This window comes from Somniosus microcephalus, chromosome 23 (genome assembly GCF_052327205.1).
Source record: "Somniosus microcephalus isolate GS21.2 chromosome 23, FLI_Smic_1.0, whole genome shotgun sequence".
In the NCBI taxonomy this organism is placed as follows: domain Eukaryota; kingdom Metazoa; phylum Chordata; class Chondrichthyes; order Squaliformes; family Somniosidae; genus Somniosus; species Somniosus microcephalus.
Genome location: NC_141009.1, coordinates 40,844,255 through 40,872,229, shown reverse-complemented (window position 1 = coordinate 40,872,229; position 27,975 = coordinate 40,844,255). Strand labels below are relative to the sequence as shown.

General features: G+C 46.5%; 1 protein-coding gene across 7 annotated transcripts in view; it reads left to right on the top strand.

The window, feature by feature from the left end:
• The window catches only part of astn2 (astrotactin 2), a 1,941,856-nt gene that overhangs the window by 1,298,852 nt on the left and 615,029 nt on the right, over window positions 1-27,975 (top strand). For all 7 annotated transcript variants that reach the window (XM_085965839.1, XM_085965837.1, XM_085965836.1 and 4 more), the window contains one exon: window positions 25,447-25,712. In XM_085965839.1, the coding sequence (XP_085821965.1) occupies window positions 25,447-25,712 (266 nt within the window). The remainder of the gene's footprint in view (window positions 1-25,446; window positions 25,713-27,975) is intronic.

Genomic DNA, 27,975 nt, shown 5'->3' with positions numbered 1-27,975 from the left:
CCACTGCAGCGGATAGTAAATGCTTTAATGTTTGATAGTTTTTGAAGTGCCGCATGCTTCAAACCAAAGAATGAATGATGTCATTGCAACTGACTATGTTAAAAGCATAAAAGTATATAATAGGCTTTTTATTAACACAACTCCATAGATCTTTCTCCTTTAAGGATTTACCATTTGTAGTGGACTTTCTTGGAACAATGTGAACATTTCTGACTTTTATTTCATGCAATGTTTGAAAATAGCGAGTGTTAAAATGAAAGCTCAATAGGTTTCAAGATCAGAGGATGGGGAAACTAGTTGTCTCAAGGAACCAGGCCAGGCTGATTGATCTGGAAAATAATCAGTATACAAGGGCTTTGTCCTTGGTGCAAATTGAATATGTATATTGTCATAGGCTTAGCAGGAATTTGGGAGTCAGTTGATGGGTGACATATTAAGCATCCTATATAAATGTCCTTAGGCGTTGTGTGTGATCATGTGTGTTGGACAACATTAACTTGGGAGATATTTGGACTGAATAAGAACTGTGGGATTCTTCTACAGTCTCTATTTCTGCCAAGAGATATGAATGCTGTGGACAAACTAAAATTTGTGTTATCCAAATACAATATTGCATCTGGAAGATGCACCAAGAGACAAACTTAACTCTTTTATCCAAAAGTCCTGTTAGTTACCATACTCTGTAAGAAATCCATTCTAAAATGTGTGTATATATAAACCTCTTGTTGACTGATAATTGCTATATTGTTTTTGTTGTCCTGTTACAGCATCTTTGTGTCTTACTGCTTTATATTATTCAACCTGTAAATAAATCTGACCAAGTAGCTTAGCCTGTGCACATTAGTTGGACAGCATGTCATTCCCACCTGTCAGAAGTGTAGTGTATGTACCCGTTTACCTTTAAGAGAACTATTGTATGTAACCGTTCACCTTTAAGAGAACTATTTTAGGTGTGGCACTACTTTGTTTGGCTTCTGTATACTGTAATACCGACGGTGACCACACCAGTATATAAGTGTTGTGTCAGGAATTGTTTGGCAGATTCGCCCTGACCTTCGAATAGTAAAGTCCTGTTTTAAGTTACTCTTGGAGTCTGTGTATTAATTAACTAAACAACCCACAGACTTTACAGTGGCGACGAGTCCGATCGTACCCTGCGGCAACAATACTTCCGAAGCAGTTAACGAGCGTCGAGAAGAGGCAACCGCCCTCGTCGTTCTGCTGGGAGAAAACTCGAGGCTGCAGAACTAGAAAGGAGGAAGAATTTAGAGACAAAGACTTCCATCAGCAACAGGCACTGACTGTCCCTTCTGCCATGGTGAGGAGTGAGCCGATCAGCACGAGAAGCAAGGCGGCCACGGTGACTGTGAGTAAGGGAAAGTAAAAAGAATAACTGGAGGATAAGGGCGGTGCACTCGACCACGGTCGAGGGGGAAAGGAGCCGGACAGAAGTCGGGTCCAGAGGCGCTGAGACTGGGGCAGCGTGGAGCAAGGAAGCCGCGGTACAGACAGGCTGGGGGACGCAACGGCGTCGTGAGACAGCTAGACCGCGACCGGCGAAAAAGGCCGGGCAGCGACCGAAGCCACGAAGCGCTGCGACCGGGAACGTAGGCGCGGGAAGAGATAAACTCAGCCGCAGCCGGGGAGGGAAGCACCGGACTGCGAGAGGGCTGGGAGGCGCGATTGGGAGCCGAGCGAGCGGGAGAGGCAGAGCCGACCAAGGGAGACGGAGCGAGAGCCAGTCCAGCGGCTGAAACTGTTCGCCGTCAACGGGGTGTACCCAGCGCCGGTAGAGCCGAGCGAGCGGGAGAGAGACAGAGCCCGAGCAAGGGAGACTGAGCGAGAGCCAGTCCAGCGGCTGAAACTGTTCTCCGTCAACGGGGTGTACCCAGCGCCGGTAGAGCCGAGCGAGTGGGAGAGAGACAGAGCCCGAGCAAGGGGAACTGAGCGAGAGCCAGCCCAGCGGCTGAAACTGTTCGCCGTCAACGGGGTGTACCCAGCGCTGGTTGCCCTGCCGAGAAAAGGGAAAGCACTGAAGCCGACGCGCAGGCTGTGAACCTGAAAGCCAGCGGCCGTCGCCCGTGGGGAAAGTGTACCCCTCCCGCCAGGGGAAGAAACGCGGGAAACCGCCATTAGGCGGAGAAGAAGACAGAAGCGGGGAACCGCCATTGAAGTGGGCGGGGAGAGAAGATAAGCGCGGGAAACCGCCATTTTCGCGGGAACCGCCATCTTGAAAAAAAAAGAAAATTTAAAGAAATAATCCGTGGTGTTATCAGGAAGAGAGGAAGATGCCTAAGCGTGGTAACATCAACGATTTTAATTCCGAGGTAGAAGACTGGGCCACGTATGTGGAACGCATTGAGATCTATTGTGAGGCCAATAAAATAGAAGAAGATGACAAAGCTATAACCTTGCTAAACTCGATGGGCGCGAAGACATACGGGCTCTTGAAGCATCTACTATCACCGGCTAAACCGGCGGATCAGACTTTCGATGATATTGTGGCTGTTCTGAAGGGTCACTTGAACCCCACACCGTTGATGCTGGCGGAACGATTCAAATTCTATGCGAGAACGCAACGGAAAGACGAAAGCAACGCAGAATACTTGGTCGAACTGCGTAGACTAGCGAAATACTGCCAGTTTGGAGGGAATCTGACAGAGGCATTGCGAGACAAGTTCGTGTGCGGATTGGCAAAGGAAGGAACGCAAAAGCGACTACTCGAAGAGAACGACCTTACACTTGACAGGGCTGTCCTTATTGCAGCATCGCACGAAGCCGCAATGAAGGGAACTGCGGAAATGCAGCTAAAGACAGCGGCACTCAGTGTGGATCAAATTACCTCGACAACAACAAAATGCTATCGTTGTGGGAAGACAACACACGACCAGAACCAATGCTGGTTTAAGAACCAGGAATGTAGGAAATGTGGCAAAATGGGTCACATAGCTAAGGTATGCCGGTCAGGGAAGAAGACCAACAACCAAAGGACCAACAGCCAAAGGAAGCCATCACAGGAAAAGTACAACAAGGTACACAAGGTGGCTGAGAAGAGTTCAGACGAACAGAATTCGGACTCAGACCCAAACGGCCAGGAGCTGGGTAGTCTGAGAATTCACAATGTGAGTAAAGAAGCTGACCTACAAACTATCTGGGTCATGCTAAAAATAGCTGGAGTCCAAGTGAAAATGGAGTTGGACACTGGATCAGCTCTATCAGTCATAAATCGAAGGGATTACCACCAGCTATTCTCACATATACCCTTAAGGGATACCAAGTTCGTATTGCAGACATACACGGGGCATAAAGTATACCCCATGGGAAAGATAAGAGTCAAGGTGAGAGATAGGGGTAAAGAACACCCAAGAATGAACTTATACGTACTACCTGAGGGAGGACCACCACTTCTAGGACGGGAGTGGATCAAGAAAATAGACATGGAATGGCCCTATCTAAAAGCCATAATGAGTGAGGACTCGGTGAGGACTCGGTGCAGACAATCAGCTCAGATTCTGAATCGGATGACGATAAGACCAACCCAAATGTGAAAGACAAGGCTAAAATGGACTTGCCGACTAAGGTTGGAAAAACGAAGGCATGCAGAAAGGCTTATGCTTCAGAGAAGAACAAAGTTTCAGAACAGAGCTCCACCGAACAACGACAACATAGCTTGACAGAGAATTCTGAGTCTGTTCAGTTTAAGGACATATCCATGACGGAAGAACACCGAGCTCGGACTCAACTTTATTTCAAATCACGACAACAATTAGAACAATTGAGTTACCGTCTCGTACAAGAGATGAAAACAATGAAAAAGTTCTATGACACTGAATGGGAGAATCTGGAAAGACAACAGAAGCAGCTAGCTCAAGCAGAGAGCGACCATAGAGCCATCATGACCAATCACCGATCACATCTCCCTTATGATGTTCAGGAGTTAGAATATTTGCAGAAAGAAGCAAATGAAGAGGAATCTTCAGGAAGCCAGGATTTTATTCCAGTTCTTCTCTACGACTCCTTACAAGCAGAGTTTGAGAAGTTGAAGGAACAGACCCAGGCTACAATCCTGGAGGGGGTTAACTCGGCAACCTCCGAAAAGCTAGTTTCAGTGGAAGCATATGAGCAACTAAAGGTTGAACATGAACAAGAAGTCCAAAGGCTGCAGGAAATTCTTAATGAGCTTAAGGCCAAGACAGACTCATCGGTAGAAGTTCCATCCATAGATGAGAAATTAGAGGTGAAAGACATGGCAGAACATGAAAGTCAAGATGTCCAAGAACTCATAAAAATATTGAAGGAAACCCAAGACAAATATGAGGCGGCAATGACCGAGGTTCAACAACTTGAAGAACAGATTCAACTGGGAGTTCTTTCAGTGAAAGAAAAGGCAACTGTAAGAAACACAGAGACTGTAAGAATGGCCCCTGAACATGAGCTAGAGAGCATCAAGGCGCAACTTCTCCGAGTGCTTAAAGCCAAAGTACAAGAGGAAAAAAAGGTGAAAGCATTGGAGGAAAAGGTGGATGAAATGGAGAAGACTCTGATCCACAGGGTCCCCGTGGAAGAGTTAACGGTCAGCCAACTCCTTCATATGCTGAGAGACAAGGCTCTGCAAGGGGAACCATTTGAACACGAGCTTCAATCTTCAAAGGGAAGGGGTTTGGAGCTCTCAAAAGTTTGGGGAATAGTTGAGGTTGCAACACAGATTTTACGGGGCTGCCGAAAGTACGCTGAATCACGTCAATGTGAACTACAGAATGTTGAAACAGCTGCTCCAGTAGAAGGATTGAATAGCCTGATCAATCAATCCCCGATGGAAGGGGAAGTATTGGAATCACAAATGAGGTCATTAGTGAAGGATTGGCAGGAAACCCAGGAAGAGCGGGATGAATATGAACGCATGAAGAAGCCTCTTCAGGAAAGATGTCTAGGGAGGGAACAACAGTCGGCTAACGTCCAGTTGGGTAAGGAAGAAGTAGCAGGCCCTCTCGCTAGACTAGCTCAGGACGACACCGAATATTACCATGACCTGTTGAGTGACACGGAATATTACGAGGACTTGGTCTGCCCAGCTTGTGATGAAAACTCCCAAAGTGCAGAAATCAGGATGAAGCACTTAAAGTCTAAGGAACATAGGGAGATGGTGGCGCTACAGCTGGCAGCTGATAAGGGAGCCCCGAGAGTCTCCAAGAAGCAGAAAAGAAAAAGACGAAGCAGAAGACGATAACCATCTAAATCATTATCACTTCTATCAGATCATGCACGTGGGCCCTACGAAGGAGGCCAAATCAGTTGGAAAGTAGGAAAAATTACCAAGGCAGTCCAGCTGTTTGTAAAAGTCAGCACTGCTGGTTCAGCAGGACGGAAGTTCAAGCTGTTAAGCCAAGGGAAAGATTATTGGATGAGTCACGCTAGAAATGTGAACCGGCTACACCACAGAGATGTTGTTCGGACCGAGTCAAGACCAGAGACTGAATCTGTGAACTGTTCCCGCAGAGACTGAATCTGTGAACTGTTTCCCGCAGAGACTATATCTGTGAATTGTTTTACATGAAGTTGATTATATGTTATGTTTAATGGGGAATAAGTATGTTGTAAGCTAAAAAGGGAGGATTGTAGTGTATGTACCCGTCTACCTTTAAGAGAACTATTGTATGTAACCGTTCACCTTTAAGAGAACTATTTTAGGTGTGGCACTGCTTTGTTTGGCTTCTGTATACTGTAATACCGACGGTGACCACACCAGTATATAAGTGTTGTGTCAGGAATTATTTGGCAGATTCGCCCTGACCTTCGAATAGTAAAGTCCTGTTTTAAGTTACTCTTGGAGTCTGTGTATTAATTAACTAATCAACCCACAGACTTTACAAGAAGGATCAAGACACTGTGGTCGACAGCCCATGTGTCCTCCAGTGGCAAATGTACAGTGACTAAAGGTTAACTTTTAAACCCGAACATGCTAAGCCACACACGACACATGCTGGGAAAGAGCCTCTCGAATAGCTGGCAGTTTTCATTATCTACCAGGGGCCACACAAAGGGAAGTAGAAATCTGGCCCTCACCCCGCCACCACCACCCCCCCCCCCCCCGAAAAGGTGGGTAATTTTCAAGACTAAGATCAATAGTTTTTTCTTCGATAAGAGTATCAAACAAGGACATATACAGCAATTTGAAGGTACAGATAAGCCGTGGCTGAACAGGCTTGAAGGGCAGAATGGCCTGCTCCTGTTCCTATATTCCTATGTCCCAGTAATGTGGCTCCACTGTATGGTAACTTAATATACTGTCAGCTTGGTTCAATGGCAGCACTCTTACCTCTAAGTCAGAATGCCAGGGGCTCAAGCCCCACTCCAAGACATGAACACTGAGGGAGTGCTGCATTGTCTGCAGTACTGTTTTTCAGATGAGATGTTGAATGGAGGCCCTGTGTACTTGTTCAGGTGTCTTTAAAAGATCCCATGGCACATTTCAAAGAGGAGGTTAGCGGCGGCACTGTCCCGGCGGGGGTGACGTCATCGCTGTGCGCAGCGCCCCGCTCGTGCCCCGGCCACGATCTTCGGTCACGCCCCCTGACTTACCACTGGACGCTATGTCTGACAGGGTTAGAGGGGCCTACCTGCGGCCGGGGCGGCGCTATTTAAAGGCGCGGTGCTGGGTGGCCATTTTTGTTGCAGGCCGCCTGCCAGCACCTGCCTCTGCTGCCATTCCGGCCTCCTGATCCGCCCCCCCGCGGAGTGCCGGCTGCGCTCCATGAGCCTAGCATTTCTCTTGAGTGCCGGGCTCTTTTGCCGGCATTCCAATCCCCAGTGGCCAAGCTGGGCCCCAGGTCGCGCTGCGCAAGGCCTCACCCCTTTAAGAAGGGGAGGAAGGCCTGCAATACAGCGTCGCGATGTGCCGTGATATTCCCTCTTGGGGCGCCACCACTCAATTTCAGCCGCGGGGGTGCCAATTTTTCCGGGGCGCTAAAAGTAGCGCCCAGGCGAAGCTAGTACCCCAAAGGTGGCGCGACTCAATTTTTACCCCCTTAGTGTCTTGGCCAAGATTTATTCCTCAACCAATACCATCAAAAAACAGGTGAACTGATTGTTTATCTCATTGCTATTTGTGGGACCTTGTTGTATGCAGATTGGCAATCGTATTTATCCACATAACTACAGTGACAGCATGACAAAATTAATTTATTGACTGTGGAGCTCTGTGGGATATCCTGAAGACGTTAACGTTCTCTCTTTAGCCATCCACACAAAGCAAGGCTCCCAGTTGGAGATGTCATGTTACCACCAACTCTTCCCTCATAGGTGCTGGGCTATGAACATTTTTGCACCAAGTCAAACAGTTGCAGCTGATTTCCTGCATCCCCTGCTATTCGGTCTGCTTTGTGTTATGGTCAGTTCTGGCCATTGAAAAGAGATTTTGGCCACTACAGCTGTCAAGCGTTTTCAAAACTGCTTTCTGTTCTTAGCAATCAGGTTGCATTCATGATTTTCAGAATTTAGTCTGGATTTTTTTTTTTAACTGTTAACGTGAATCTGAATGCTTTAAAATGGCTTTGATGTGTAGTACACATTCCAATGTAGTTGAATTGTTTCGGGAAAGACCTGGCTGTACATTTTTAAAATAGTATTTCACTTTCTTCCAAGAATTCCCCATCAACCTCAATGAATATTTTTGCAGCTTAGCACAGTCTAAATCTGGCATTCCTCTCTGCCGTCCCTTGGAGACGGTCTTGAAAAAGACATTGTTGTCACAATCATTTTAGCCATTTATCTTGGTGATGGATCTTGTCTCAAAAAGAGTTCCTGCTTAAACTGTAGGATGAAGCAGTTTAACTGGAAACCCAAAACGCTGAGGTTTTGCAGGAAAAGCATTTTTCAGAGTGACTTTAAAGATCAAACTTGGATGAGTAAAAGAAAATAGCTTAGTTGCTGGATTGCGGTGTAACTGATAGGGCCACGATGTGACTGACTACATACCTGCACTTGCTTGCTAGTTAGGTCAGTTTTTAGTTTGCTGTTTGTAATTTAAATCACAAAAGCTTCATTTTTATAGTCAAGAGTTTTGGATCAAAATTGTCAACATGTTTTGGAAGCCATTTGCAAGGGGCAAAAAAATGCTGGTCCAAAATAAAATTCTTCCTTGGCAGAGGCTGTGACTTGAACTTGGACAAGGGATCACACCCATCTTTCATACGTATGAGGGACTGGGTGGTGGAATTACGAAGAAACATAATGGGACACGGGGGGAGGAAAGATGAGAATGGAAAGGTGGAAGGGGAAACACAAGAACATTTGTTGCAAGCTGGCGAACTGCTTTGTTTTTCAGTTCGGCCGAAGCCGAAAAGCAACTCAACCTTTAGCAAGTCGACAAGTTGATTATTCCAGTTCTGCTTGTGCTCACTTGTAAAAGATCTGGTGGGTCGGGAAATTTGTTTTAGCCAGTAAAGTTGCCAGTAATGGCCGCTTAAAATGGCCACAATACTAACGGAGCAAAATTTCATCTAGGGGGATGGAGATTGTTGGCACAGCGCTTACCTGCCATTCAATACCATCCTGGTGGCATTACTGGAGGCCTCCGACCCACTGTTTGTGTGTAGGTGCGGTATTCAATCGTCGCAGAGCCTCTGGAAACGAGGCTGTGGAGCTCGCAAGGATTTGTGGACAATGAACAGGTCTGAGAATTAAAGGGGCCATGCACACTCATAGAGTCATAGAGTTATACAGCACAGAAAGAGGCCCTTCGGCCCATCGTGTCCGCGCCGCCCATCCATCCCTGTCCAGTCTAATCCCATTTTCCAGCATTTGGTCCATAGCCTTGTATGCAATGGCATTTCAAGTGCTCATCCAAATGCTTCTTGAATGTTGTGAGGGTTCCTGCCTCCACCACCCTTTCAGGCATTGAGTTCCACATTCCAACCACCCTCTGGGTGAAAAAGTTCCTCCTCAAATCCCCTCTAAATCTCCTGCCCCTTACCCTGAATCTATGCCCCCTTGTTATTGACCCCCCCACTAAGGGGAAAAGTTCCTCTTTATCTACCCTATCTATGCCCCTCATTATTTTGTACACCTCAATCAGGTCCCCCCTCAGCCTTCTCTGCTCCAAGGAAAACAACTCCAGCCTGTCCAGCCTCTCTTCATAGCTGAGGCGCTCCATCCCAGGTAACATCCTGGTGAATCTTCTCTGCACCCTCTCCAAAGCAATCACATCCTTCCTATAGTGAGGCGACCAGAACTGCACACAGTACTCCAGCTGTGGCCTCACCAGCATTTTGTACAGCTCCATCATAACCTCCCTGCTCTTATATTCTATGCCTCGGCTAATGAAGGCAAGTATCCCATATGCCTTTTTAACCACCTTATCTACCTGCTCCGCTGCCTTCAGGGATCTATGTACATGTACACCAAGGTCCCTCTGACCCTCTGTACTTCCTAGGGTCCTACCACTCATTGTGTATTCCCTTGCCTTATTTGTCCGTCCAAAATGCATCACCTCGCACTTTTCAGGGTTAAATTCCATTTGCCACTTTTCCGCCCATCTGACCAACCCGTTTATATCGTCCTGTAGCCGGAGGCTTTCCTCCTCGCAATTTACCACCCCACCAATTTTCGTGTCATCTGCGAACTTACTGATCATACCTTTTACATTTTCATCCAAATCATTTATGTAGATCACAAACAATAAGGGACCCAGCACCGATCCCTGAGGTACCCCACTGGACACAGGCTTCCAGTCACAAAAGCAATACAAATGAAAATGAAGTGAAACAACACAGTTTTCAGCCCCTACTACCGTGTAAAAAAAAATTAACATTAAGAAGAAGTCCCAAATGTGGCTTTTAAAGCTGAATTTCCTTCCTAACCTCAAAAAATGGGAACAATGCCTCCGCACTAACACAGCGAGCCAGGGAAGGGGCACCCAGGTTCTCGCACGCAGCACTCCAGCTTTGTGCAGGGGGCCAACACTGCAGGAGAGATCCTCTACCCACAGGGGCCAGGAGGCCCTCTAGAAAGAACGATGTGGGAGTACATCACCGAGGCCGTCACTGCCAGCAGTTTCACCCCCCACACTACCTAGCTGTAGTGCCCAAAGAAGCTTCATGACCTCAGACCACTGGTCAAGGTTAGTGAATGCATCTTTGAAAGCCATCTGCTACCAGCTACACCACTAGCCTCACACACTGCACAATGCACGTTCCCCACCCCCAATCACTTACCTACCAACAATCTGCACCAATCACGAGGCATATCTCCTATTCCTAGCCCCACCTCGCACCTTGGAGGAGACGGTGCAGGCCATTCTTGGCAGGGGCATGGCTGAGCCCTTGGCCAGCAGCAGCAGAGCTGAAAGGATAAAAGATGCGGGTATCCTCATATATTATCCTCCTTCTGGCATGCACCTCATGCTTCCCCACCCTTCCATCACCACAATTCCTTGTGCCTTCCTCATTTCACCCACCCAAGAAATGCAGCCTGCCCAGCCAGTGGGTGAGCAAGAAGAGGGAGAGGAGAGTGAAGAAGAACAGGAAGAAGAAGATTGATTTGACACTCCCAGCCACCAGCTTCTCAAGGTCAACCAGTAAGGATATTTGCAGTGTCCCCCACTGAAAGTCAGCAGCCTTCCACCAGCCATGCTGCAGCCACTGGGGTAGCACTGTGTGACATCACTAGGATAGGCAAAGACACACACAAGACACTCACTAAGAAAATGCATACAGGTGATAAGTTGATTTCTTGATGTCACATTGGATTGATAAATGTACATAGTTGGATTGGAAAGTTTGCTTTGTGGTGGCTTTATTTCAGCATCATGGCCAAGAGGACATTTTGATGGTCAGTAACAGATGGAAGGTAAGGTGTGGGACTAATGTTGAAAGGGGAATTGGGGTTGTGGTCACTGGGACCGGAGGTGGATGATTCCATCCCGGATATCCCGGCCACAAAGGGGCTATCTGGGATACATCCTTCCATCTGATTCCTCCTCTTCGGCTTCCTCCTCTTCTGTGTCTTCTTCTTCCCTCTGCAAGCGGATGCTGTAAAACTGAAATGACAGCATAAAATGCTGGAAATACTCAGCTGGTCAGGCAGCATCTTGACCTGAGGCGTAGAATCATAGAATGGTTACAGCACAGAAGGAGACCATTCATCCCGTCGAGCCCGTGCCGGCTTTCTGCAAGAGCACTTCAGCGAGTCCCACTCCCCCACCCTTTCCCTGTAGCCCTGCAATTTGTTTTCCTTCAGGTACTTATCCAATTCCCTTTTGAAAGCCATGATTGAATCTGCCTCCACCACCCTTTCAGGTAGTGCATTCCAGATCCTAACCACTTGCTGCATAAAAAAGTCGCCTTTGGTTCTTCTGCCAATCACCTTAAATCTGTGTCCTCTGGTTCTCGACCCTTCCGCCAATGGGAATAGTTTTTCTCTCTCTACTCTGTCTAGAACTCTCATGATTATTTGTAATTTGTTCATGGGATGTGGACGTCGCTGGCAAGGCCAGCATTTATTGCCCATCCCTAGTTGCCCTTGAGAAGGTTTTTGAACACCTTGAGAGATTTTGAACACCTCTATCAAATCTCCTCTCAACCGTCTCTGCTCTAAGGAGAACAACCCCAGCTTCTCCAGTCTATCCACGTAACTGAAGTCCCTCATCCCTGGAACCATTCTTGTAAATCTTTTCTGCACCCTCTCTAAGGCCTTCAGTTCCTTCCTAAAGTGCAGTGCCCAGAATTGGACACAATACTCCAGTTGAGGCCGAACCAGTGTTTTATAAAGGTTCATCATAACTTCTTTTTGTCTCTGTTTTTCTCTCCATGGATGTTGCGTGACCTGCTGAGTATTTGCAGCAGGTTCTGTCTTCTCAAAGGCCTTCATTTACCATCCGGGTTCTTGCTAGCGTCCAGTGCACTCCCTACACACTTAAAAAACCTTTCAAATCTATTGTAGCAAGCCACCACTTCAATAAAATCAACAAAACCCAGTCCAAAACCTTAAATTCAAACTTACCTGAATGATGTGTGTGTCTCTTTAAGAGGTGCAGATATCGCCACTATCAGCCTGCTTGGGACCCAGCGTTGAATTCAGCATTAGGGTCGAAGTTCGCGGTTGTGACGTAAAGTTGGCGTTGCGCGCTGATTTACGTCGCAACGCCGCCATTTCTTTCAGCATGGCGCTGGCAGTTACTGGCCGCGCAAAGGTAAGGAATTCTTTCAGTTTGCCAGCAGACATGGTGGGCCGGGACTTTCTGGTCTTCTCATGCCAGAGAAGAAGTGGAAGTGTGTGCAAATCAACACGGGATTGTGCAACGCTGGAGGATCACCTCAGAGTGGACCACTGAAGATTTTCTCTCTCTGCCCACCCACTCAAGGATGCAGGGATTTGCCAATGTACACACTAATAATCGCATGCATCGTGAACTCGTCACTATTTTCCAGGAAGATTTGGGCCAATATTGATTGTGACAATTTCTGTTGCTAATTAGTCTTAATTTCACTGCTACTCAGGGCACTGCTGCTACCTGCAGGATCTATTATTAGCAAAGCATTTGTAGGACTGTAACTGTAGCAACTTAATCCACACTGTTACAAAATGAGCAGCACCACATGAGTGAAATACATTTCTTCCCCATGGCCCATCACAAATGCTGCTGCTTGTGTGACAATTGAACTATAATGGATGACGACAAAATGCAGAGATGCAAACTGACGTATTCACCTCTTCAAATAATACCAGCATACAGAAGGGAACGTTGTTATTTTTCATTTAGTCATCTGATGTCTCATACTTAGGAGTGTGTTAATGTATGATACCAGGCACTTGGGACTGTGTTAGTGTAACAAACCAGCTACTTAGATGTGGGTTAATATATGATAACAGATACCTGGATGTGTTAATATGTTAATGCATAGTTTGGATTATGTTATTGTAGGATAACAAATAATGGAGTGTGTTAATACATGATAGCAGATATTTGGGTCTATGTTCATGTTGGATAATGGGTACTCAGCTGTATGTCAATAGACACTAATAAATACTTAGGGGTGTATTACATAAAAGATAACTGATACTTAAGAGTGTGTTTCTATACGATAACAGACACCCAGGGACATGTTAATATAGGAGTACAGATGTTAGGAATGTGTTATCTATGTGATAACAGATAATGAGAAGTTTATTAACTATATATAGGCTGACAGATACTTAGAAGTGTGTCACTTGCTGGCTCATAGATACCTAAGAATGTGTTACATAGAGGATAACATATTTAGCATAACATATTTAGAGACTTTGTTATGAGGTTGTACTCTATAAGAGAATCAAGCCTTGATTGAAATGATACAATATGTTGCATTATTGAAATACACGACTATATATTTTTAAATAGTACATACAATTATAATATATACAAGGCTGGCCAGACTATCTGTGTGTGAGCATATCTTTAGAGAGAGAGAATCATTATGTAGGGAATCAGGATGAGGAGTTGATTAGAAGCAGAAGATTGTCACTGTTTTATATTGTTACTTGTGGTGCCTATTGGTGTATTGCATGTACTGGCATATATGTATTCTAAAAGAGGGATATATTTAGATTTTGCTGCGCACTAATTAATGCACTCTGCACAAATGATGAAAGTAACATTCAACTGTTTATCACCTGAATCCTGAGACAAGATTGAACTCACTTTGTGTCCATAATTTATTTTTATATACATTGTAACCTGAGGCTAGCTTGGCTCCATTTTGAGCCTCTTTTGGTAGCCGTGGCTCTTGTGGAAGATACTGATAGCCAGTGCAGCCAGTGTAGTTGATGTGTGATATTACCATGCTGAAGGATTGAGATTGGGAATACTGCACATTACTGAATCACAGTCCATTCATAATAAGATGGTCATAAGATATAACAGGTCACATTCATTTTTTTCTCTCTCCATTTCTCAAGAGTCTCTGTCAATGAACAAAGATACCAACTGGGCCCAGTAACAGGAACAGCCACATTACTCACTACCATTCACAATACAGGAAACTCTTTGGTATCCGGCACCGACGGGACCGGCATGTTGCCGGTTAATCAAAAATTCCGGATGATGCAGAGGGTTATCTACCAAGGCTATTTTTAACAAAGAAAAATAAAAAAATCAGGAAATGTGCAGTGTACAGTAATTGGGTACTTACCTACAGAATGCTGTGTTAAATGGATGGTGGAAGATGCTTGATTAAGTACAGTACTGCCAGTTGAGGGTAATGCAATGCAGTGACTACCAGCAGCGTGGGAGACACACAGTACCTCTGTAAAATGGCGGATCAGAAGAGACTACCGGCAGCGCGGGAGTCGGACTCCTGTTACAGGGGGTATTGAGGTGTTCCGACTTCCGACAGCGCCAAGAAGCTGAGTAGTGGCAGTTTGGAGAACTACCCCCACTGACTAACTCGGCCACCGCGGGAGACTCGGACTCGGCAACATTGCCAGTTATTGAGGTGTTGTTTTCGGAGTGAGAATTTTGCCGGTTAATAGAGAATTCTGGATATTTAGGTGCCGTTTAAACAAGAGTTTCCTGCACTTGAAAGAGATTTAGTTTGTTACCCCTTTTCTATGCAGCATCCCTTGACTGGGAGGCAAGCAGCAGTTCTGTTTCCAAGCCTTTGCCAATTCCACACGATAACCTGCCACCAGGAGGCATGAGAGAGCTGTAGAGATTGACTCGAGCTCTCATCTCCTTTCCCTCCCACTGCTGGAAGTGCCTTGCCTCCAACTGAAAGCTGAACTGAGATCATGAATTCAGCAGCAGGCTACAAATTTGCTCCTAACACAATCCACCACCAGTTATCTTCCAAACACGTTATTGAGGAAAAATGCAGCGATTCAAGTGCACCTAACGTGATCTCTGAGAAGCCATCTTCAGTCCTAATCTACAGTACAGTTCTTTTATCTCCAAATGCAGGCTAAAGTATGCTTGCTTCATTTAATTCACTACTAATATGACTGTAACATTCCTTTGTCCTGAGTTCACATAAGCATGATACTACACCTATGCTTGCACATAGGCATGCTTCCCGACAATGTCTTGCCATGTCAAGTTTTGCTGAATAAGAAATTCCATTCCCACTCATGTTGAAAGAAATATGAAAATTGGCAAATAATTTCCTAAAAGATATCCACCCATTCCAATTAATTATTTAGCTGGTTTTGCAACAACTAGAATCTACTACCTCAGAGGTGGATGGTGAAAGATATTTAACCATTTATGTTACACATGTGGTTATAAATTAATTTTTTTCCCTTGGTTTTCCCTCCTTCCAAATAGCACTGATTCCATTCTTCATACGTGAGCCTAGTCCATGCTATGCATGCTATTCAACTGTTGGGGCATCATATCTGAGCTTAATTCCAACCACACATACACACACACTTACACTCACTGGAGGGTCGCTGGAGAGTAATCAGGAATTGACTTCCATTTCTCCTCCGTCTCAGGAGTGCTGAAAGAAAGAAAGAACTTGCATTAATATAGTGCCTTTCACGGCCTCAGGACATCCCAAAGTGCTTTACAGCCAATCAAGTACTTTTTGAAGTACAGGAAACTTTCTGGTATCCGGCACTGACGGGACCGAGCTGGCGCCGTTAGATCAAAACTGCCGTATAATCCAGCCCTAATGTTGAAACATACAGAGCTTTTCAGCTCCGTGTGAATCAACAAACCCTGTTGCTTAGCAACAGCTTCAAAACAGTCGGCTGCAGCTGCAAGCGTCGCTAGCTGAAGCTGTTGCTTAGCTACAGACCTTGCAGAGCCTGACTGGGGAAAAAAAAGCAACGAGAAGTAAAAAAAAACCTATAGAAAACGGCTCCTGAATTTTGCCGGTAGATAGAACTTTCCGGACTTTTAACCTCCGGTTAAACGAAAGTTTCCTGTATAGTTACTGTTGTAATGTAGGAAGCGCAACAGCCAATTTGCGCACAGCAAGCTCCCACAAACAACAATGAACTAATTACCAGATAATCTGTCATAGTGACGTTGGTTGAGAGATAAATATTAGCCACGACATCGGGGATAACGCCACTTCTCTTTTTTGAAATAGTGCCGAGGGATCTTTACATCTCATTTTCTGTTATCACATAGATAACACATTCCTAAGATCGGTGTAACATCTCATCCAAAAGACAAAAGAAGTCATTAGAAGAATGCTCATTGCTGGCCTGGCCAAATCTGCAGTCTCAGCACAGACCCGGGATCAAACCTAGGAACCTTCTGGCCAATATGCCTCTGTATCACACCAGATAGTGCATTTACCCACTCAGCCACTGAGGAGAGGAAATTATTTATGCAGTCGGAGACCAGTACATAATTACATATTAAATAAATTGCAGGTAGCCACAAAGGCAGAAAAACATTTTTTTTTAAAAAACAAATGATAATTAACTATTTGGCACATGATCAGCACTCTTCATAGTTTTGCATTCGAACTGCTGCTGTGATCTTGGCAGGATCACGGGAGAGAAACAGAAAACATGTAATAACCAGCGACACCCACACCTGCAATCTCACAACAGGAATGAAATCTAAACTAATTATCCAAAATTTTTTGCTTCATTTTCTGCTTTTGCACTTGGCTTTACTTCATTTTTTTTTTAAAAAGGGAGATGCTTTTGGAAGAAAGTGCTGCTGTTGTGGGGGCATGCAGTGTCAGCGTCAGGCACTCCCAGTGGGGCAGTGTCAGCGTCAGGCACTCCCAGTGGGGCAGTGTCAGCGTCAGGCACTCCCAGTGGGGGAAGATGTGGCATTAATTCTGCTGCACCGCCGTATCTCAGCTCATTCACACTGTAACCATCGTCGGCGCGAAGCTGGTTCACTTTGCATTGTTACTGAGGCTATAGTGTTAATGCAGCCTGAATCTAGAGTTAGTGCCCCGACTTCACACTGAACAAAGTGGGAGTGAGACTTCCGGGAGGAAGGACGCTCAATCCACTTCCCTTTGGAGTCAGTTTGGGCCCTGACACCTGATTAAACTTGTAGAATGTTGAAGGCACCGTTAGCACCAGCCTCAGAAGAGCACCAGTGTGGCATTTTTTAAATTTCCCACAATAGCCATGCCAGAGGTCCACAGCACATGTTAATCTGAGAGACTGCCAGTTTAGTGTCAGTCTGGTTTTGTGAGCGCCCAGCGGCTGGATTGAGACTGTGGAAGCCTATTTCACATAGAATCACAGAGCCATACAGCACACAAGGAGTTCTTTGGGCCCATCCTGCCTGTGGTGGCTCTTTCAAAGAGATACCCATTAGTCCCACTCCTAACTCATTCCCCATAGCCCTGCAATTTTATTTCCCCCTCAAGTATTTATCCAATTCCCTTTTGAAAGTCACCATTGAATCTGCTTCCACCACTCTTTCAGGCAGTGAATTCCTAATCATAGCAACTTGCTCCGTAGGATCCTTACAGCCAGTAAACCATCAGCCTTGGCTAGATTTGAACTTCGGTCCAAGAGGTGAAATTTTGAAGGGAGAAATTGGGCACCTTAGCACCTCCCGTTAACAACTCTGGGGGCGCTACTGGCTTTGCGACCGGGCGCGGCGATAGTACCGACGCCCGCGAAATTGAAGTGGAGGATTGGGGCGGCAGTAACCACGAGCGCCAGGCTCTCCTGCGGCCGGAGGCCGTGACGTCATCCGGGTGCGCAGCGCTCTGGCTCCAAAATTCACTCTCGCCCCCTGCCTGAGCGCCTGCCGATAGCAACGACAGGTAGAGGAGGCGGAATGCAGTCGGATGAGTGCTGGAAAAACGCTATATAAAGGCGTCAACTTCCGGGTTTTTTTGTCAGCAAAGAATGCTGCCTTGTCTGTTTGACAAAAGCAAACAAGCGTTTTGAGCGATTTGAACATTCTCAACTTGAAGGAGTATTCTGGCTGAGAAAAATGTATCACTTTCATTTGGGTTACATTTGATAGTGCAACATGTCCATCATTTAATGGGGGCTGTACTGGCACTGGACCTCGTCCTCCAGCATCACTGTTGGAGGCAGCAGAGACAGAGAGAAAGATTGTAAATGTGGCCAGAGGGAGGAGGGCCAACAGGGCTCTCGACAGGAGGCCTTACGCTCCCAGGGTATTCCGGCAGCATTTCTCCTACATCAATCTCACTGAGGAACAGTGTCTTAGAAGGCTCTGCCTCACCAAAGACATGGTCAAAGAGATCTGCCACCTCTTGCAGCCAGACCTCGAGCCTCACATTGGGAGCACCAATTCTCTCTCAGTGGCAGTCAAGGTCACCGTCGCCCTCAATTTCTAAGCCAGCAGATTCTTCCAGTGTGCAACAAGAGACATATCTAACATATCGCAGTTCGCCGTCCATTGCCGCATCTGCGAGGTCACAGATGCTCTCTACAGAAGGAGAAGGGACTACATTTCCTTCCCCATGACCAGAGAGAAGCAGCGCGAGTATGCATGTGGCTTTACCAGGATTAGCAAGCTTCCCTATGGTGCAGGGCGCCATTGACTGCACCCTCGTTGCTTTGCGTCACCTCATAACAATCCTGAGGTATTCCGTAACCGCAAAGGCTACCACTCACTTAATGTGCAGTTGATGTGCGACTACACATAGTGCATCCTCACTGTCAATGCCCACTATCCTGGCAGTAGCTATAATGCCTTCATCCTGCGCCAGACCGGTGTGCCAGTACTCTTCCAGCCACCACATCAAGCTCGCGGCTGACTGCTCGGAGACAAAGGCTATCCGCTCTCCACCTGGCTCTTGACTCCTCTCCGCAACCCCAGCACTCCTGCCCAGCACTCATATAATGAGAGACATGCTGCCACCAGGAACATCATTGAGAAGACCATCCAAGTGCTCAAGCAACGGTTCTGCTGCCTTGACCGTTCGGGAGGAGCCTTCCAGTACTTGACTGAATGGGTGTCCCTTTTCGTCATCGTCTGCTGCATGCTGCACAACTTGACCATCATGAGGGTGCAGCCATTGCCACCAGGCATAGCCGCACCACCTCAGGAGGAGGAGGAGGGACAAGGAAGAGGAGGAGGATGACGAGGAGAAGGAGGAGGAACAGGAGCATGAACAGCAGTGATGGAGGATCCAGTCACCCCATTGGCCTTGTGGAAGGGCGGTCCATGACCGCCTCATCAGACTGCCGTTCCGATGAATTTAATGCCACTTCCCGGTTGCTCATCTAGTCCCCATCATTCCATCAATTTCTCATTCCATACCACACCTCAAAGCTGAAATGAGATACATCACCATTTCTGCAACATTCCAATAATAAATTTATACACAATCAGTAACCACAACAATATTAACTGATGACCCTTGCACAAACCCTTACTTGCCCTCTTTACACTGCCTTTCTCTAATCTAGTGCTCCTACGTAGTGTCTCCCCAGTGGCTGCGGCAGGGCTGGTGGAAGGCTGCTGAGTGTCGATCCCAGAAACTACAGATGGCCTTGCAGGACGCCCTCGACCAGCTCTGGGCCTGCAAGGCCCGGCTGTACACTGCGCCACCTTAGGATGGATGGCGGCAGTCTGGACTGCCTGCATGACAGGCAGCGGCAAGGGCAATGGCGGAGTGGCAGTGGTGGGAGCAGGAATGCTGTCATCCTGAGAGAGGACAGCAGGTTCCTGCTCCATTGACACACTGCCACTCCCCTGGGGCAGCACCTCAGCATCCCCATCAATCTGCTGCATCACCCTTCTTGTGAACGCCTCCCCATCAAGGACCTTATCTGAGTCCTGTGCAGCAGAACCCACGCGCAAACTCGCCCTCCGGGGAGCTGCACCCGAGCTACCCTTTCCCCCTGGCCTTGCTGCAGCCCGCTCATCCCCGGAGCATCACCCTGTGCAGATCCCTCTACTAAACTTGCCTCTAAAGACGGCGTAGTGCCAGTATCTGAGGTGGTGCCTGCGGGTGAGAGATGCAGTGACGCAGTGCTTTGCTCCTCCTCCTCTTCTCCTTCCTCACTCTCAGTGGGAGGCTCAGGGACAGGCTGGTCGACTGGTTGCTGATTCTCTGAAAGCTTAAAGGCACAAGACTCGCGTGTTAAAGGTGAGGGAACGGGGGCAGGAAGGGAGCAAGGAATGCAGACAGTATCAGGAGCTGGAAATTGGGAAAGGCTTCTGGTGTGAGGGGGAAGTGGGATGAGAGAAGGAGAGGGGATGAACATACCGTCGTTGCCTCCAAGGGGGTCGACGTTGCCGACGGCCACGCCACCCACCACCTGCTGTCCAATGAGTCGCAGCACTCGTTCCTCCAGGTCTGAGAGCTGCTGGAGCTGCTCATCACCCCCGCCTGTTCTGTGCTGCTCCCTCCTATTGTGAGCCATCTTGGCCTGCAAGAGAAATGAATGTGTGCGAGTCAGAGTCCAGCTGTGTGTTTGGGAGATATGTCTGCCATAGTTGAATAGCTGTGATTGTAGGCAAGGCCTGAGATGTGGATGTGAGTTTGAGTAGGTGCAGATGCTTGGTGGGTGAGTGGTGGGAGTGTAATGGTTTGTGCAGTGTCTGTTTATTTCAGCACTCATCATCCACATAATGCCTCTGCTAGAGATTTGCACATGTTGGCATGCTCTTGGTTTGGATAAAGAGTGTCTGTATCTCATTTGGCACTTTCTGGTGGAGTCGTCACATAATCGGAGGAGGAACAGCTTCGCAAAAGCAATGTATAATCGCAGTGGCCACGACAGCAAGAATGGTATGAAACTTCCGTGTAAGTAGGCTGTGCAGTGCCATCTTAGATATACTCAGCATGCGGGCACATCTCCTAATGCCCAAGGATAATTGACACTCTTCCTTACAACAACTGGAAACAGCAACAGCTTGCATTGTATAGTGTTCTTCACATGGAGAACACAGCCCTGGCACTTTACATAAAGCTCAGGAGCGAAAGGAAGAGATAAATGGGTTGGGAAGGAGGAACAAATGCAAAGTCAAAAAGCAGGATTTGAAGGAAGGGAGATTGGCAAGTCAGCGGGATTTTGGGAAGGGAGTTCCAGAAGTTGGGGCACAATGACTGAACGAATGGAGAATGATGGTGAGAAGCCATTGAAGTCATAGAGATTACTTTCATCAGAGCAGTCTGGACTACATTTGAACCTCGGTCCTAATGTTGAAAGGATCATGTTTTATGGTACACACCTCCCAGAGCTCATACATCCATGTTCAGTACTCCCCAGGCAGCACAGGGATCCTCAATGAGTATTGTCTTTATTTCCAAGTTATGGCTGCGTGTCCTGCAGTGCTCAACAGTCAACTGCTTTACAATTCTTCTATTATCACCTCTATTCGCCCGTTTAATACTGATCAATATTATGGCTAACTGGTGTACTTGAAATAACACAGGTCCTCATTTAGCTGTACGATAGCAAAATACTGCAGATGTTGGAAATCCGAAATAACAACAGAAGCCTGTTTTGAAGAAGGGTTCGACCCGAAACATCAACTCAAATTTCTCTCCACGGATGTTGCCTGACCTGCTGAGTTTTTCCAGCATTTTCTGTTGTTATTTCCTCATTTAACTGTGTTTGGAATCTCATTCCATGCACACACAGAGGCCTAAGGGTAAAAGTGTTTGCCAGCTTCATAGGTATTTGCTCCTTATAGGACACTGATTTCCCAAGTTTAAGAAACTGAATCAAATATTGCAGTTGGACATTAGCTATATCTATAGGGATTCAGGTACAGCCTGTGTTCTTCTTACTGCCAATGTGTGAGTTTAATCACTGAAAAAGCTGTTTAAAAATCTACTTCTTTCGTAGATTTTGTGCCTCATTTCTCTTCTCATTTGGTTCCTGTGTGACACATGCCATTTCCTGACCAAGATACAGATAATCACCCTTTCTGTTACCGACTGGTCAGTGGTTTTATGTCAGCCCAGGATGACCTGCCCATCTGATACCCCCGCTTACTGCCTTCTTGTTGGGGCAGTACAGGTTGACTATCCCTTATCCGAAAACCTTGGGACCAGCTGTGTTTCGGTTTTCGGAAATTTTCGGATTTCAGAAGGTATTATTTCAGACTGGGAAACTCTGAACATTAAATTAATTTGGTAATTAGTATTTGTATTTAATATAAATTTTAGAAGTCCAGGCTACCTCTTGCGACTGTTCCGTGTCTCATTCCCCTTCCTGCTTCTCTGTGCTGCCGCTCCCAGTCTGTTTACAGCTCCCCCTGCTCCGTATCTGAATTCCTTGACTTAGCGGGGGTCTGGGGCTCGACTGCCGCCGCCAGTTGTGGGAAAGCCGGATATCGGCTGACTCCTACGCTAAGCTGGCCCGCAAATCAGGTCAGAAAAGCGTCGGCTGTGTCGGGTCATGTTTGGCGCCACTCGGGTTATGTCGTGCGCACGACTTACGCTCCACAAAAAAACTTTCGGTTTTCAGAGGTTTTCGGTTTTCAGAAGTGCGGATAAAGGATAGTCTACCTATACTCAGTCTACCTGTACTCTGATGTCATGGCTGCCTTGAGGAAGCTTACCATGTAGGGAATTGCTGGTGTAAAGCCATCGTCTATCATGCATGGCACTGAGCATTGATGCACCAAGACACTGTAACACCGTGCTGGGCAACCTCAACCTTCAGAGGTTTTCTTTTTGTTAAGGTACCACAATGGAAGTGATATTTATTGATTTCCATGTAATGTAAACTGACTCATTCTGATCAAAACGTATACAGAGTTGTCGCATTGTTTAGTGTAGCACTATCTCCTGTGGCCTTGCTCATGGTGAGTTGGAGCAAATTCTATGACTTTTAGCTGTGACTGTTGTAACAAACTGAGAGAAGTTGCAGCACCGCCTTTGGAACACACAAGATTAGCAGGCCTTCTTGTACTATTGATTTTCCGAGGTGCCATCCACGGAGAAAGTTAGAATAGCGATGACATTGTTAGCAGCTGAAGGATTTTTATAAATACTAGTCAAGCTCCCATGGTGTTATACACAGGAAGTCAAAAGAGAGTGCATTGTTCAGGTCAAGCAGATTTAGAGGGCAGGGGGATCATTGGACCCGGGGAAGGGGTGGAGGGAGGAGGCAGGAGAGATGGAGCAGTTGAGAGGTGGCTATTGAGAGAGAAAGAGTAGGAGAGAGGGAGAGGAGGGAGAGGAGGGAGAGAAGGTGGTCAGAGGGAGGGGCCCAGAGAAGGGAGTGGAAGAGAAGGGGGAGAGGGGACAGGAAGATGAGCGCATAGAGGATACGGGGGAATGGTGGAAGGAGAATGGGAATGCCGGAGCAAAGGTAGGGAAACTACATCGGCAGGATGGGGGTGGGTTAAGATGCTGCCACATTTTGTTCTCAATGGAGTTGGGCTGTGACAGGGCCGGATTGGTCTGCACAACGGGTGGTGTGAATCCGGTATGTCCAGCAGCAGAAAATGTGCCGGGCATGAAACAGCTGAGCACGGTGGGGTGGTGGGGTGGGGTGGTGGGGGGTGGAGGTGGAGGGTGGTGGGGTGGGGCGGGGGCGACCACAAAGGGACATGCCACTGGGGCAGTTGCTGAGACTGAAGATTTATGACATCAGCTTGAAAGAGTGACCATCTCCGCACTGCAGTCTGTGGCCATTTCTTGCCAGGAAACTCTCAGAATTGGAGGGAGGAAAATTTGAGCAGAAGTACAATGGCCAGGAGAGTAAAAAGTGAACAAAGCTTCTCGCTCTGTAAACGGGCAGTCTCGGCTCCCCAACTGGTGAAGCAAGGTGTGATACTGGGCATGGTATTTGATACTTTAAGAGTCAAACATTCTGTAGTTAAATCGCTTTAACAGAAAGGCAACTGATTTTTGAGGTCAGTGGGGGTCGTCAACTATTGAATGAACTGACCTGCTGACAGATGAACATCTACTGTTGGAAGTCATAAAGAGAGGATGGGGTAGACGTTCTACTTACTGCCCAGGCATCAAGCTGGCGTTGTGATTGACTGCCCTTTATGGAAACCACCTCATTTTTATTTCCATTGATTTTACACATGGGTGACAAGTTGAAAATCTCTCTCGATATTTCTCGCCCATCCGTCTGGGCTAGATTTGAAACCACTGATAAATCATTGCCGGCTGATTTATGTTAAGATTAGCTGACGTTCTAAATCTTGGAACATCACAATCCCTTCAAGTAATTCTGTATGGAGTCATTCCACGCATCTGCAGAGGCCTGAGGTTGCACATTTCATAGCTCTGCAATGTACGTGTTAATTCTTGACTTACTTCCTGAGTTTAAGAAACTAACATCAAAGCTTATAATTGGACTTGTGAACACTTTGGTTTTATCTATATGCATTCAGAGCCTTGCATGTAAAGCTTATATTGTTTTATTGTATCTGTATTTATTTTAATATATTAAGAAGCCGTTTTAAAAAAGCTACTTCTTTAATTTTTTGTGCCTCATTAGCCTCCATTCATTAATCAACTATGTGACATATCTTACTGAACACGAGGGCAGGCAGGCTGGCAAGCTGCTCTCAAAGCCTGTGAATGACAGTGTGCAAGAGGGACCCAGAGTGGGCCCTTCTCCTTATTGGGCAGCAATCAACCTCCGCCAATTGTTATCATGTCCGTGATGAGGAAGCTCACCACCTGAGAGCTGGCTGGTGAATACCCATCTCTGATCATTGCACAATCAGAGGACTGGAGCACCAGCAAACTATGCCCCTGGGCTGCCAATGCCAACCCTAATCTTTAATTTTTAAGCTTATTTTTTGTTAGGTACAGTACCACACTGGAAGCAATTCTTATCGATTTACATCTATATGCTCTTAACAATCTTGTAAAGGGCATGCACTTCATGTCTACAAACCTTACTTCCTGTTGTCACTGCTTTTGTGTCAATATAAACCATTGTAAATTACCATGTCAACATTTCCCATTCAATTTTACGTCAGTTGTCATGTTGTAGTTTCAGATGATGACCACTTGGTGGTGCTGTGCAAGCTTCTGAAGGCTCTCTCCTAATTATGTCATAACTTGGAATATAAAAGAATATTTATATTTATCAACAGACCTTGAGCAAGTTACTAGCTTAATATAAAGACTCATTGAATTTCAACGTGACGTTGGGTAGTTACGTCTGCGGGATTGTCATGAGACTTATTTGGAGTACTGGTACTGAGACACTAAGCACTCAACCCAATATGTTTTAATGCTGTGCTAATACACTTATAAATAATTTTAATTCAGCAACTCACGTTACTGTAGACAGATCTGTACCCATCAGTTTTTCATACTGCAAGATTGGAAGTGTAAAAGCTGTGATTGGACTGCTGGCTGTTTCTCACAGTTGAAATGAATAGGGCGTGCAAGCTTTGCTTGTCGATCACAATGCTGTATTTGTGAAGAATTAGTGAACAAGCTTAGTGAAGAAAAGCACCTGTAGTGCAGCTGCCTGAAATTTTTATGTTTTATTGAATTCCTTATTTTACACTACATATCATTTTACTACTGGCCATTTGCATTAGTTTTTCTATTTTCTTACTTTCAGAAACAACTGAATTGGGAAACAAGAAGGAACTCAAATCGATACCGTTTATTTCATACCTGTCAAGTTTATTGGGTGCCCAGATGCTGTCAGATGAGCAACCGATTACTGGTGTGGAGATTGAGTGCGAGGAGAAAGGGCAGTGCCCCTCCACATGCCATCTTTGCCATCGACAAGGCAAGGATCAGGCCAGTCCAACTCCTGTGCTGCTGGAGATCGCTCGTATCGTACCACTCTACCACTTAATAGAGGGCAACATGACTAGAGAGGTAAGTGCAATACACAGTACTGACCTCTGTCCCCACCTGCACAGGAATTGAAGACCCAAATGACAAAGCAGTCACATTAGAACGTGCTGAACAAGCAAAAAAAAGCAGTGTAAATTTGTTGAAGAGAAATCAACAGTTTACAATTCAAATGTGTACCAGAGATAGATGATGAAAGATGACTATGTTTTAAGGACTATGAAAGAATTCTGAACTCAACATCAATTAGCTTGATAAATATATCGAGTGTAAGGTAAAAGGTGACCTGTTTCAGCAAAGAGTGCTGTCAAGGTGCAATTCAGACAGCATTATCAAGACAATACCAGGGGATTAGCAGAAACTCATTAAAAAAAGACAATTTTGAGTTCATCAAGGTAAGGTGATGTCAGTGAAGGGACTGGGAAATAGTTGCGCTTTTTTTTAAGCCTGTGTCAGCGTCAAGGACTCCCAGCTTAGACATAGCATAAGTTTGAAAACCTCCTTTTGCTCTCAAACAATGTGCTGTCGTCTGAACTGTTGAAGAGAATTACATCAAAGTAACATTTCACACAGCAGCCACCTTTGTGGCTTCTCAGTTTAAAGCTGCCAAGTTCCAGGTTATGGGAAGTTTTTGCAATGTGTCGTCATGCTAGCTCAGTACTGAGTTGAGACTGGTCTAATGCTTTTCACTTACCGTCATAGCTATCAGAGAGAGAAGAAAGACTTTTAGTAAATCAGACTGGGCTGGCTTTGTGACCAAGGTCCAGATTTCAAAGGATAATGCTCAGGGCCGTCCCTCAACTGCAAAGAAGAAACAAAACCCTTTCTTCCGTAACTGAAACTTAATTGATATTGTTTGTTGTCAAGCAATTGGTAAAATGGTTGGTAAAACATTTTTCAGGGGCAAGGATGAGTTTTTAAATAGAAATAATGTTTTTGTTGAGTTGTACAAGGGAAACTTTTATACAGCTTGGAAGATCTCCTTTAAATAAGTTACAACCCAACAGTTTAAAGACCTAGGGGGCAAAATTGGGTCGCGCTCTCTTTGGGGTGCTAACTTTGCTGGGGCGCTGCTTTTAGCACCCAAAAAATTAGCGCCCCCGTGCCCGAAATTCACTGGTAGCACCCAAAGAGGGAGGTGGGGCGCTACTGGACGTGCCCTGCCTCCCTCTTGGGGTGCTGTGCGTGAATATTGCAGCGCTACGTTCCGCAGCGCCGCGGCACTGCAGGCCTTCCTCCCCTTATTAAAGGGGAGGGGCCTAGCGCAGCGCAACCCGGGGCCCAGCTGGACCACCAGGGGTCGGAGTGCCGGCAAAAGAGACCGGCACTCAAGAGGAGTGCCAGACTCATGGAGCGCAGCCGGCACCCCGCGGGGGGGCTTCACAGGAGGCCGGGGACAGCAACAGGGTCAGGTGCTGGCAGGCAGCCAGCAACAAAAATGGCCGCCCGGCACCTCCCCTTTAATTTGCGCCGCCCCAGCCATACATACGCCCCCCTGACCCTGTCGGACGTAGTGTCCGGCGGTAAGTCGGGGCGCTACCGAAGATCGCGAGCGGGGCACTATGCATGGCGATGACGGCATCGCCAGAGGCGCGGCGCCACGGGGCGCTAACAGTTACCGCCGCCACTAACCTCCCGTTGAATTTCGCGGGAGGCATTAGCGGCACGGCGCCCGGACGTTAGTTGCTTTAGAGGGCGTGAACGGGAGGCGCAAATCAACCCAATTTTCCCCCCCTACTGTCTTCAAGCAAAAAAATTACTTATTTGTTGTTGAACGAGGTCGAAGAGGCAGAAGATCTATGTGAAGTGAAGGGTGATACATTTTCATGTTTTACGTCATCACATCATGGCCCAGAAATTCGGGTCGGGGGCTTCCCGCGGGTGTAAGCCCCCGACCTGCAGTTACCTTGTGCGCCGGCCGTTGAGCTGTGGGCCCCCGTGGAATTCCGATCCTGGGCCTGCTCCAACTGCCGGCACGCAGTGCTTGTGTATCCCAGGGGCGCAGTTAGTTGGATGCGTCTCCTGGGATCACGTGGGCCATGGGGAGCCAATCGGAGCAGGGAATGCTTCATTCATAAGATTGACAGGAAAAGCTGTCAAAACTTATAAATACTACAGGCCCCAAAACATCACTAAATCTTCAAATGCATTTTTTAAAAACATCACATTTTTTAAATAAACTATAAATTACATGAAATAACTATTTTAAACAATAATTTAAATTTTTGAAAAAAATAATTTTATTTTCTAACGGGGCTAAAAATAAACTTACCTTGCTTTAAAGTAT